Raw genomic sequence first — 13,961 nt, 5'->3', positions numbered from 1 at the left:
ACTAAGCATATTGTGCATATGAATAATCTGTAATGCTAGCAAAATGAGGATAAACAGCCAACATCACTTTGGAATATAAAACATGCGTAATATGGTTTGCTAAATTTGTAAATGTGTAACGAGCCAGTAGATTGTGTGTTCTGTCTAGACGTAATTAAAAAAAATCATACACAGCCAATACACATTGGAACTAGAGGATCATAGACCCAATTGCATACCATTGTGCGCATTGTTGATCAAAAATTCACCGTATACTTTAAGGTATGAGCCACTACTTGTATTATATCTTTAGAAACAATATCAATGCATTTTTAACACTGCAGCATATTAATGTATTACAAACAGAGCAGCAAATGCTATCAATCCAATGCTTGCCACTCGTGGAGTGCATAATGCCCTTGCAATTAAAAATACTGACACTTACATTACATAAGGCAATGAAGACATTTCATTTAAAGGCTCTATTAATTAAACACTGATACAGAGATTAACAGAAACATAATTATGGACCATGTAACACCAGGAATAGTGGAACCTCGAAGGTGATTAAGGTGCACAAGGAAAATGTAGAAATTAGCAAAAAATACACTAGTTGAATGAGTAAATTTGGAACTGCCACAAAGTAAAAACCACATTTTACTGGTCATTAGGGCAACCGCCGCTTATGCCTATACTGCACCACCCACGTTTGACATTTTCTCAACTGGTTAAAAGCCTGCGTCAATTCTTATTTGGTGCCGACTGCTATAGAGAAATAAAATTATAACTTCCATTTATTTATTTTCATTGCTTGTTTATTTATTTACCTACTCACCTGCCGGACGATATATTTTTTTTATCTTCTGCATTTCCGTATTTTTTCCAATACGCATTTAATAAGAGTCGAAAATCAATCTTGCTGAGAGTGGATTCTTTTTGAATGCTTATGCGACTTAGACTTACGAGAAAGAATGGGCATTATTCCCAGCCATCAGTGCATCTGGTTTCCATCCTTTGTTGAGCAATTCAGCGCCATAAATTTGTATGTCATTCCTTTTCGTGTAAAATATTTCTCAAGAGCTCTGCTGCTCAACATCCTTACGGTTGTGCACACAGGCAGCATAATTTCACACTGACCAAGGTTGTATGGTCAGGGAAATCTTCAGTGCGGTGAAATTATTACATTTATTGTAAAACATGTTTATAGAATGCTTTCAGTTAAAATTAAGTCAATTTGAAAAATGCCCTGCTAGATGTTAATGAAAGCAAGAATAAAGCCTCTGAAACACAAACAGTGGACCGCATTCATTCTCTATAGTCGACCCTACAATTCTGATTTAAATAAAAAAATCTGGCCTTTGACGATCCCCTGGAGCCAATTTCCACTACAGCACCGCAAACATTGCACCAGATGTTTCATGTCATCAGCCAAGGTTCTGACGAAGGTCCTGTTTAAAAGCTTGGACAAATTAGAATCAGGAGACCCGAGTTGCATCTGTAGCACCTAGTGTGAAAACTCAGAACGAATAACCGGCATCACCAATACGACACTTCCTGGTAGGCATATTTAATGACATTTTCTAGATGCAAATAATTAGCAATCGTGTAAAAGTCATCAAAACTGATAAACTAATTTTGGACAATAATGTCAAGCTACAGGGGATCTATTGTGTAAGCCTCTAGTACATTTTGGGTTCTCTTTGCAACAGTATTTAAAATCAACAAAGCACAAATTGATGTCCCCTCCCTAAGATAGGCACTAAAAGTCTTTATCGAGGTTACGAGCTTTAAAAAACCCACGAGATGAAAACCCATCCCGAAGATGACACATCTTGATTCTGTACTAAAATCACTACCCCGTGTGCTCATTTCAAGGCCTTATCGCATGGTTATACACAAAATAATCCCGGTTGATGTCGCTGTGAGGAGTGTTAATATAAACCCAATAGTCCAGGCACACATTCATTTGCGAGCCTCATGCTATTTCACAAAAAAACAGCATGCCTGGCAGCAAAAACCCTTCCCCCCCCACAGAGACTCCCGATTAGCCTCTCTCAAGCAGTAAACTGCATTACCGGGAATGCCTACCGCTACAGCAATTCTAGCCAAAACACTAATACGACATATTTCAACGACCAACTTTCTAATAGGTTACACAAAAAAGGGCCATCTATATTCTGCAAAAATACACAAAAACAACACACCATAAGGAGGCTTTCGAGACATTCAATCCATCTCTGCATACTCTGCAGAGAATTACAACTGGCCATTTGAAGCAAAACGGCAAGATACTGTGACCACTCATGAAGGTAACACTCGCGCTTTTCCTGGGTGCCGAAGTAATGTCAAGAATCTAGATCGTGTGGGGGGGGGGGGGGGGGTGGTAAGGGAGGTAGTGCTCACCTCCCGGAAGCAGGGCGACGGGCTGCAGATCTGCTCGAGCATGGCCCACTTGACCGTCGCCTGCCGGATGTTGGCGTCATACTCGCGAGAGCTTTGCGCGCCACTGGGCGTGCCGCGTGACCGCTCATAGCCTGGCTCGTTGAAGTACGGCTCCGACACCAGGATAAGTGACTGCACGGACACCAGCACCTGTCGAAAAGAGGGGGAAGGTTGACGGCAACAAGATAAGAAGGGCGACATGGTACGGGAAAAAAAAAGAATGAATTTTCACCCAGACAGGCTGCACAATGCATGAAACGTGCATTCGTAAGTTTACTAGTATGCACAAAGACTCACTCCACTCTTCCACCGGAGGAGTTTTAGTGCACCTTTCAACTTGCCTGTACTTATAACGAACAAAAAATTACTGGGACATACTTAAAGGGTATAACAAAAGGTATAAAAGTGTCACATTTATGTAAAAGATTGGATCTCAATTAAAGCAATTCTTTACTGGTTTTTCTCAAACATCTGTTCTAAAGCTCTGAGCCTTCACAAGCTTATCACATTGCTTTCACCTGTCTGGACATAAGGAGTGTGAAGCGTAGTGTTTGAGGGCTACTGTGCTTATCTCTTACTGATATAACTTCAGAATCCAGGGCTTAAATATTTACATTCCCCCCCTCCCTATGAATTTGGTGACCTAGCACTGGTCAGATGCACCTAAAAAGCTCACGTAACAAATACGTGGCAGCATTCAGAACCCTTTTACAAAATATTTGCTAGCAAATAAACGCAATGCGTGGAATCAATTCCAGATAGTGTTAGCCATTTAACGGCTCAAAAGCTTCTTCAAGAATCAATTCCACAATCGATTTGAATTTATTCTGTATGCCGCAGCCTTTCAACCACAAATCCCTACAATTTGCGAAATTTTGTGAATCTGGCGAGAAGAACAAAAGCAAATAATTCGCAGAGATCCTTAAAGAAGAGGCATGTCGCAAAGATGTACAGTCCCTAAAACTTCATACATTTACCAAGGGAATCCCAGAGTAGTGTGCCCAATGTAACTGCGACACACAGGCGTGACCTGACCGCTCCGCTTTCCTTTTACATAATCAATTATTGTGCATTGTAAGGTAACGTCCTTTATTTATTTGTATAGTGAATGTTGCGAATAAAAGATGCTTTAAAGTATTCGTTGGGTCTTTGGGTAAAGCCACGTAGATAGAAAAATTATTTTTTTTTAAAAATATCACGACGTTTCGATCTCAACACAAGTAATCGTCATCAGGTGAAAAAATATAGCGGGAGGGCTTTAAAGTATTACATATAATATAATCCATTCAGTAAGCAGGCAATGGTAACTTATATGAACTATACTTTTCTGTACCTCTCTTAGTATCACCAGATATTATTAATAGCTGTCCAATTAGTTTTGGCATTATCTAAACCCATTAATATTCTTGTACTCGCAATGATAAGACAAAATGGCTTACTCAGCCAAGCTAAGGCACGGTGATGAGATGCAAATATATATTTGTAATAAAAAAACAATCCGTCACCATCAGCAGACAAGGATCTGTAATGCTGCTGCAAGTTGCAATAGGTCAATCAGTGAAGAAAAAATGATATTGTCAAGAATATGGTTCCTCAATGGGCCTTGTGAGGATACCTTAATATAAGACTCCTAGTGAGTAGATAATGGCTGGAGGAGTTTGCCTCAGATGCACTCACATCCACAATCAACTCGTGTGTCTAATATGAATCATTATATTTAGTTTTTATATAATGTCATTCATGCAGATTGCATCTCAAAAACGCTTAGAATTTTGACCCACCATCTTTAAAAACAAAATGAATATCATAAAAAATGTAGAAGAATCTACGCATGTATGCAGAACCTCTTTCGCAATGTCTGTAGCCAACCGTGCTCATCGGATGTGCGAAGAACACCACAGATAGAAAAAACAATGCATGGCAAGGAGTACGGGGGGGGGGGGGGGGGGGGACAAAGCATGGACCAGGTGCGACAACATCAAACACACGAATATTTATTCCCATCCTAAAGAGGGCATACTTTACAAAACTAAATTAATTGTTTATGAAGACAAAGATAAAGGCAATGCTTTGATTTACCGACCATGTATTATGCTCAGATAAACATCTGATAACATGGTCATGATACAAGGATGTTAATTGCAAGAATTCGGGTCCTCAATGTCCACAGCTCAACTGCCCTGATGTCCCTTTCTCAGACGGTGCCCTTTGTTACACTCATTGGGTGCCACATTAAACTGAAGACCGGGATTTGGTCTTCAGCTAGCGAACCGTGGACTCAGTTAAGATTGCCGTCACCTCCGAGACCATCTTTCTCTCCTGTTTAACCATAAGAATGGTTTAGAAAAAATACTATTTTTACTGTAAAGACAAATAACGAAATATATTATACTGCTTGATGTTGGAATCGCTACCATAAAGAGACCTCTGTGATTTATACTCTTGGGAAATAATTTGCATGTATCGACAAAATGTAAAACCTTATTACCCATCTTCTGTTATTGCAGCGCAGGTTATGAGATAATAAACCTTGAAATCATAACAATCACGTTGGCCCTCTCTTATGCGAAGGCCAGAGGGAATATGCATTTATAATTAAAAATGTCAGTCAGCCTGGTTATGCGATACCAAATAGAAATGCTCTAAGCCTCCATCACTGGAGGCTTAATGGAATCCTAGTTCAATCGAAGGCCAGCGTTTTGTGAACACATTTTTTTTAGCACTGTACACAGGTTTAACACACGAAATACATTTTTTAATACATTTTTTACGAGAAGTGCTTTGCTCGTGAATTCAATTAAAAACACACAACATTCTAAAATATAGGAGCTTAATGAAAACGTGGAACTCTTCACCATGTCAGCATTGTCTCCGTGAATGCAAGCTGGGTGCTGTGCGATGGCTCTAGAATGTCAACTCAGGCATTATAATAACTAAATTCGCCAAGTCAAATAAACGCCTTTCGGAGCAGCTGTTAACGCTCAACTCCGTTTGTCTGCCCACAGGGTCTTCGGCTGTGGCAGCTGCTGGTGGCAGTCATGGAGACAATATTTCATGACATATTAGCGCAATAGCTAGTGGCATTGTCTTCACAAACCGCATTACAAATTATCATATTCCGACCTCTTGAAAAATAACACATTACGAATTATATGACTTTCATACTGTTTATGCAAAAAATAAATATAATCGCTAAAATATTTCTAAGTGTACTACATATATTTCAAAGTTTGACAATTCAACTTAAAAAATAGTTATTTTAAATACCCCAAGAACATGAAACCAACAAACAGTAACTATAAAAAAACCGCCACTTTTTTCAAATTTTCTTGCTGTGGTTTTCACACCTGATGATGATTGCTTGTGTTGCAGTCGAAACGTCGTGAGAATTTTATTGTTTTATATTTTTATTATTTTATTGTTTCCCTTCTACGTGACTTTACCGAAAGAACCAAGAATATAACTATAAAGCTCTTGAAGACTGCAACCAGCTTGGCTACCGTCAATCTGTTCGCTTCAATCTGCTCTGCCCACGGCTTTCTCAAAACCCACAAACACCGGCTTAGTGCACCTCACCAAAATTCACCACACACTCCTGCCACAAGCGCCGAGAAATGTGATTTACACGCCTACTGAGTTGGTTTCCATTGCTCTGAAAGTGCTTTTTTGTGTTTACCCAGAACATGGTAGGCCTAACTACCAGCCTCTGCCATCCTGAGCAGAAATTTAAATGCAAGCCAAATCCACTAATTATGTTTCACTATCAAATGCTGCCTGGGAACAGTAAAACCACGGCTTCTTTAGGTTCCTCCCCATCTTTTTAAGGCTGCTCACTATGGGATACGACAACGCATAAGTCCCACATATATAGAAGTAAAAAAACTAAGTGGTTTCACAATAAAACAAGCATGAGGCAGTGCTCATCTCCCATTTACAGCCCAGAGCCAGTGATAGAAAGTTCACATTCATATAAATGGGGGGGTCGTTCAAACCATATCACGAATACGGTTGACTTGCCACAAAGTGGCATTCATTTTTATCAACCCCGGAGCTGAACTAACCCCTGACCGAGACTTGACCTCACGAACTCCCGACACTCTTGCCACAGTGGCAACTGGCTAGATCGGCAAATAAACTGTACTCTGAAATAAGTGCGCGTTGTTTTTTTGGGATGGAGGTGGCAATAATCAGTGCACGAGCCCCCAGACCCGTGGAGATGCCAGCCCCATAAGCCGCACCGAATAGCCTGTGGCGGGTGCAGTGAGGCCTGGCCTGCGGGGTGGAATGTCATCGTGCGCTCTTACCTGCAGAAAGCTGGACGTCTGCGGATTCCACTTTTCCTCGGGGCGACCATGCCACGTGTTCAATATGCTCAGGCAAACCTGCATGGGGACGACGGGTGCCGGCACGGAACATAAGCCTGACAAATGAGCATCGATAACGGCATTCATGCGCCAGCAAACAGCTCTTGTGCTGCAGTGATCATTCCGTACTAATTAAGGTGGGCTTCTTTTTGGTGGATGGTGCGATAGCAGGGGTGGAGAATTCGTAAAACTGTAATGATCCTGGCATTGTACAACTTCTAATTAACACCCCCTGACCAGCGGATGATAAATGCGGTATCATCATGTGCAGAGATCTCAGAGGCCAACAATAGTGCAGCTTCAGCTGCATCTGGTGAGAATCCTGCTCATTAGAGCAGGCACATCTCCAGTCCAGTGGCGGGATTTGTGCTAATTGCCACACACCACAGCAGAAAACAAAATGTTTCACCTATTTGAAATGTTTAATGCCAGAGCTGAAAGTAAATCACCATCTGTCCCCTGCGGGACCAGAAGAGGTACCTTTGAAAGCTAATGAAGGCAGTGAAAGTGACAGAAAAACCTTCCCAAAGGCTCTGCTGGACAAGCCTGTCACGGCGGAAGAGCGTTAACACTAGCAAACCACTGACCCAGAAATCTACCGACTTTTTTTTTATTTGCCTGCAGCTGCCTCAAAACTCTTTCTTTCCCCTTTAACGCACAAAACACATATAAACAAACCTCATACGTAAACAAATGTTTTCGTAACGGTTGACCAGGTCACAAGGTGAGAAGGACAGTGTGTATTTCTGAATAAACAGTGAGATGGTGGGCGGCAGGAGGGTGCAGGGGGGGGGGGGTGCAGGGGGGGGTGCAGGAGAGTGAGGGGGGGGTGCAGGGGGTGTGCAGGCTTGCCTTGCCGTCGTTGTAAAGGTTGGGATTGAATCGCACGCTGTTCCGCCCCGTTGTTTCGAGGTTCACGAGCGGCGGGGAGTTGGGATAATCTTGCGGGAAGTAGACATCAAACTCAAAACATCCATTAGCGTACGGGGTATCAGCGGGGCCCGTGATTAGAACCTGAATCAGATGCAAAAGCAAAAAAAACACCAATAAGCAACCCATTCAGAATGCTATTATAAGTGCAGTTTGCTTTTGCAAATAACACACAGACTGCTGTGAGCCCCTAGTGGAACAATGTAATTTGCATGCCAAATGTCCAGAAATGAGCACATTATACGAATAAAACATTTCCATACTTACTCGAGCGAAGACCTGTTTAAACAGCTACAAAACCAACAGCAGGAGCTTTATAATTAAGTGCGTGAATTATTCTTGACCAAAAATATCAAACGGCGTAGCTTTGTTAGTCGAGTATAATCGTAGTTAATAAATGAACTTCTACGGCATGGAAGCACAGCCAGCACGCCACTGCAAACACAATCTTGCTCTGTCTGGTTTAAGGATTCACTTTTCACAAGACAATGCTGCACAAGTCGAAACAATGTTTCTATTTTTCAGCATCTTAATCAGAAATTGAAATCCAAAACTTGGAAAATGTGTACAATAACACGTGGCATTGAAGTAAAAAAAAATCACTATTTAAGACAATCACTGTTTTTGTCATTATTTTACAGTATGTGACATCCCAACCATGAAATAAATGGTCAGGATGGCAAGTAGCCCTCAAATTTCAAAATACATTATAGATCAGATTATACGGCGGCTTCGGGGGGGAAGTGGGCGCCGGATTTTCAAAAACGCTGGATAATCACATCAATATTTAAAATAGTTTATTTTTGCACATTCTTGCATGACGTTATGTTTTTAGGTGTTGTGTATATGATTTGTATTGTTTTAAATTGGTTTACAATTTGAAATTGGCATAAATAAACATACAAAATGACAAAAATAAATATCCTCCTCTAAAAAGTTACTGTATTTACTGTACCGTACTTACCACTCCAATCTCGAAGACTCTGCATGGGGTGATGTATGTATTATGCTCTTGTTTCAAAAACCATGTGTTTCACAATCGCAGGACTGATGCGAACGCCAAAATTTCCATGCGCATCTCGCCGGATCGCACCGTATATTTTCTGTTTTTATTACTTGAGTTATTAGTCATGAAAAATGTATATATGTGCAGTATTTTCAATGTTTCACTTGTATGTAGTGTATAATGCACTATACCTACTATAATCACCATGGAATGTCTATCCTTAACGCACGTGACGTCACCCCACATAGACTAGCCCCCCTCATTAATATTCATGAGCAGGTGACGTCCTCCAAATGGACACCCCCCCCCACCCCTCCTCATTAATAATCATGAGCGGGTGACTTCACTCCACATGGAGCACCCTCCCCCCTCATTAATAATCATGAGCAGATGACGTCACTCCACATCGAACAGCCCCCTCCTCATTAATAATCATAAGGTGACGTCCTCCAAATGGAACCCCCCCCCCCCATTAATAATAATTAGTGGGTGACGTCACTCCACATGGGGGGCCGAGGCGCCTCCTCCCCCCTCCTCGGCGACAAGTTACAACCCTAAACACAAAGGCAGAACCCTCACTTCACGCTATCTCCATAACGCTGTTGAGACATCAAAGTAAAAAGGACGTCATGATGAACAAGGGATAAAACCTTAACATGAAATACGTCTGTGTCACCGCACCCTTACAAATTGCACATGCATTAATGCAATGAATATCAGTGTCAGATTTACTGCAAGACACCCGTCCCTGGACGGGCAAAAGGCTAGTATATAATATTTGACACTGAAATCAAGCAGAGCGGCTTTTTTTGTCGCGCCCATGGTGCCGATCGCTGGATTAGTACAGCCTTTGCAGCGGTTTTGCAAGATCGACTGGGAACTGCCGGATATGTTGGAAGCCAGATAATCGAGCGGCAAATAAATCGATGATCAACTGTAGTGTCAAACAGTACTCTCACCGCCCCCCCCGCCACCCTCTAAAAAAAATGGCATCTTAAACAACATTTTCGAAGAAAATGCCAATTTCACTTCCTTCAAAAATGTTCAACTGTCTTTCCGGTTCCTCCACCGTTAAAACTGAGCCCCGGAACCACGAGCAGAAGGTTTGCTTATCATGTACGACTCGTTTGCGGCCAAACTATATTTTGCTGCAACTTGGGCGGCACGCATTGGCCTTGACGCCAACTCGTAATCTCAATGGCAATGTTGTGAAGAGCGTCACAGGAGTGAGCACTGGGGATCCAACAGAAGGAATAAAAGGGCGTAAGGATTGAAGTAGTATGCACGTGAAAGAAACATTGTAACGATGCCTGCCACTCGGCCCAAGATAGCTTGGCATGAGATTTCAAAATTTTAAGTCTCAGACAAAAGAATGCTGTCATAAGATTTGAAAAAAATCTCAAGCCACAATAGAAAGAAGAATAAAATCCCTTCCATATGGATGCCGAAACACACGTGTTCACTAGCTATGAGACAGCATAAATGAGGTACCCAGCATTATATTACATGAGCAAATGAGGCCTTAAGACTTGCAGGCTAAATTTACCACTGAAGCATAATTACTGAGACAATGCTGAAGAGGCATTATGTTATTTTGGAGGAATTATGGATATGTGTTGCAAAAAACAGGGATGCAGCTAGAGTGTATTTGAAATCAGGAACACCAATACATGCAGTCTTATAACACTTACAAATAAATAAACTCATAATTTAAAAGGCATATGACTCCGAAAATGATATTTCGATCCATTTCAATAAATAAGTGAAACATCTAAACAAATTAGATAACTGTTCAAAACAGAAATTGTATTATTCAATGACTCGTGTGTACATTTAAAAACATCAACTGTAGGATCTCAACAATCTCAGGGTTGCAATGTATGGATTTGCACACATTGGTCATAATTAACTAAACAAACACAAGGGATCGCACATGCTGTGTACTGTTACACACACATCAAACTCGGGCTTCACTCTAAATTTCCCAAGCCTGCCTCCATTTTCTAACTAGCTTTACTTAAGCTGAAATCTGGCTTTCTAAGGCAGCTGTCGGCATTGTTCTATAACACAAACTTGCTCCTGATGCTCGGACATTCTTCACGCCTTGGGTTCTAGAGAAATTCATATTGTACGGGAGGAAATGCCGAGGACATGCCGAGGACATGCCGATGGCTGCCGATGGCTGCCCAAGGTAAAAAGACGACTAATGGCAGGCCAGATAATATATAGTATCGTGAACAAAACTGGAATCCCACCAAGCACAAGCAAAATCAGAAATGTTGATTCTGTACATATTAAGCAACATCTGGGTTTGAGAGATTTGCTTTATTGGGAAGGAGAAATATGCTCATATCAGAGAATCTTGGCCGAGAGCAGAAATACTCTTGAGCCCCATTAAAAACACATTATTGACAGCTTGAATATTGTCATGCTAAATGCTTTATTTCACTTATTTATCTTTAAACATTTGCGCTATACATCTGTTGGGTTTTTATTTAATGAATGGCTGAAACCCAAGGAGCTGTGACTGCTGGCGCCAAACGAGATGGCAAAATTGAGTGAATGACCGCAACCCCAGCTGCTTTGGCCACATCCTGACCCGTGGGTGACAACAACTGTCAGGAATAACTCACTATTTTTGTATTACTTTAGTATAAAAACATGTTCATTTAGATTCATGTTGCTTTTTTCTGACTTTATGTGAACGAAAAGACACAAATTTGCCCTTTTTCTCAATGAAAATAGGTAAATTTCTAAATATCACTGCCCTGGTCACAAAAGCAAAAGTTTGTGGGTAAAAATAGCTATTTTCTATACTGTTTAGGCATAAGCAATTACGAAATAACACTTACTACCCAGGAATAAAAATTGTGTTACATAGTGTAATCAATGATCCACTCTATATATGTATCAGCCTAAAATATAATTTTGTACTTTAATAATGTGAAGGAGCAATACTATCAGGAACATTTTAACTCCCAGTGCTGCAGAAAACATTTTCAGGGTACTCGAAAGAAAATTATAAACCAGACGGAGCCAACTCCTGCACAGAAACTCACTCAAACACTACACGAGCCAAAGAGACATTGACAGCGGCATGAGGCATGTGGGTTTTAATTTTATTAAGCTTTCAATGAGTTAAGTGTTAAAGACGATGCAGCGCCTGTATAATTCTGCAGACTGTTCATATTAGGCCATGGATATTGTTTTGTTTGGTAGCTATAATGATTAGTATAACATAATAAATATTATATTCTTAGTTTTTTCGGTAAAGTCACGTTGAAGAGAAACAACAAAATAACAAAATCAAGACTCTGTATCATAGAGCCCAATGCATATCCGACCAGGAACACATAAGCAGTGAACTCAAGCACGTACACCAAGCTCTTAGGGCTAATGGTTACTCCGACTATACAATCCGCAAAGCTATCACTCAAACCATGAAGAAGAACCCTCTTGAGGAGCCTTTCAAAACCATCACTTTACCCTACATTGCTGGGATCACAAAAAAGATCTCCAAAATCTTGAATAAACACAAGATCCAGGTCCGTTTCAACACATTACATAAAACCCGTGATCTGGTTCCGTCTGTAAAAGATGTGATTCCGGACATACAATACCCTGGTGTCTACAAACTAAGTTGCCTCTGTGGTAGTAGTTACATTGGAGAAACCAAACGCCATATCTCGGACCGCATTCGTGAACATAAAGCAGACCTTAAACACGGTAGGACCAACACCTCGGCCGTAGCAGATCATTGTTCTAATTCAGTAGGCTCACATGCCATTGACTTTTCCAAGACGGAGGTTCTTTGTAAGCCATCTGGCTTCCATGAGAGATTCGTTCATGAGGCTATCCACATATACAAACACAGAGACAATTTCAACCGAGAAGATGGATTCTATCTTAGCAATCATTGGAAAGATTTGATAAATCATTTCAGTTCTTGATTGATTGTTCACGCTTACAGTGCCTTTCAGACAGCATACATAAAAACAAATTTCGTCTCCCCCCTCCTCTTTTCAAAAAATAGATGGACTAGTCCTGGCAAACTGCCATCGTTGCGCGTGACGCAAACGTTATTTTTATATAAATAAATAAATATGCCGTTTTCAAAATAAATTTATGCAAACCGACACACCTGATGATGACCGTTTGAGTTATGGTCGAAACGTCGTGAGAATTTTTTATTGTTTTATATATATTTTGTTATTTTGTTGTTTCTCTTCAACGTGACTTTACCGAAAAAACTAAGAATATGAATTACTGCAGTCACGAAAGCTTTAAATCAAAATATAATAAATATTGTTCTTTGTTAATCCAGGAATGACTCGATGCGTCTCGTGGACTCATTTTCAGGAGGGTCTTGCTAAGGATGTTTGACCAATTGCTGTGTATATGTTGTTGCATGTGGGAGGAAACTAGAAGGAACACAAGCATAGGATGGAATAGCCCTAAATATTACAAAGAGGTATGGAACCTACTTGCTGTACTGTCATCAGATGGCTATCTCATAACCCTACTGGCTGGAACATTCATTGGACATTATCTACACGATCCATCAACTCGTCTTCAAAACAACGTTACCGTATTCTCTGGATTGTAAGACACTCCCAAAAGTATTGGGATCTACGGATGAAATGCGCCTTACAAATGTTACTTCTCCTTAATGTTTTGCCCGGCGTCAATACAATAACACCATACAAAGCTAGTCACACACATACACCACCCAGATTACAAGACGCACCTGCAACTTCAGAAAATATGGTAACAGAAAACTGACAAGTTGATTTAAAATGTGCATGAGCACGGCAGTGCTCACCTTCATGATGTCCAAGCGCTCCTCGTCACAGCGCACGAACACGCTGGAACACGCGGAGAGCGGCAGTGAGGTGGAAAGGGTGACGGCCTCCTGCGCCAAGCGGCGGGCACGCGGTGCCCCGTTGCTGTCGTTGGCGCTCTTCACCTGCGACATGTAGTGGTGGCTCACCTTGAAGACCAGCTTGCCATCCTCGTCCTCAGTCACGAGCTCAAACGTGTCTGCCACGCAAACGTCAACACTTGCTGTCACACACGGCGACTAAAACAGTGGTGAAAAATTTCGACGGGAATTAAAAAGGAAGACCATTACGTTGGGTCAAGAGTATTGAAGAAAAATGAAAGCATTAATATGTAAATTAGTCTATTAATGCCAGATACCGTGCTCATATAATGTGTTAACACAGCTTGTAAAAACTCTT

General features: G+C 41.0%; 1 protein-coding gene across 6 annotated transcripts in view; it reads right to left on the bottom strand.

Moving 5' to 3' along the window:
• BIRC6 (baculoviral IAP repeat containing 6) overlaps nt 1-13,961 on the bottom strand; it is a 165,484-nt gene that overhangs the window by 17,302 nt on the left and 134,221 nt on the right. For all 6 annotated transcript variants that reach the window (XM_032947717.2, XM_032947722.2, XM_032947718.2 and 3 more), the window contains 4 exons: nt 13,544-13,761; nt 7,638-7,799; nt 6,726-6,803; nt 2,383-2,571 (listed from right to left, as the gene is read on the bottom strand). In XM_032947717.2, the coding sequence (XP_032803608.1) occupies nt 2,383-2,571; nt 6,726-6,803; nt 7,638-7,799; nt 13,544-13,761 (647 nt within the window). The remainder of the gene's footprint in view (nt 1-2,382; nt 2,572-6,725; nt 6,804-7,637; nt 7,800-13,543; nt 13,762-13,961) is intronic.

Source organism: Petromyzon marinus, chromosome 6 (assembly GCF_048934315.1).
Source record: "Petromyzon marinus isolate PM22_M1 ecotype Great Lakes invasive population chromosome 6, UKy_Petmar_22M1.pri1.0, whole genome shotgun sequence".
NCBI lineage: Eukaryota > Metazoa > Chordata > Hyperoartia > Petromyzontiformes > Petromyzontidae > Petromyzon > Petromyzon marinus.
Note: the sequence above shows the minus strand (reverse complement) of the source record. Positions and strands in the feature narration are given on the sequence as shown.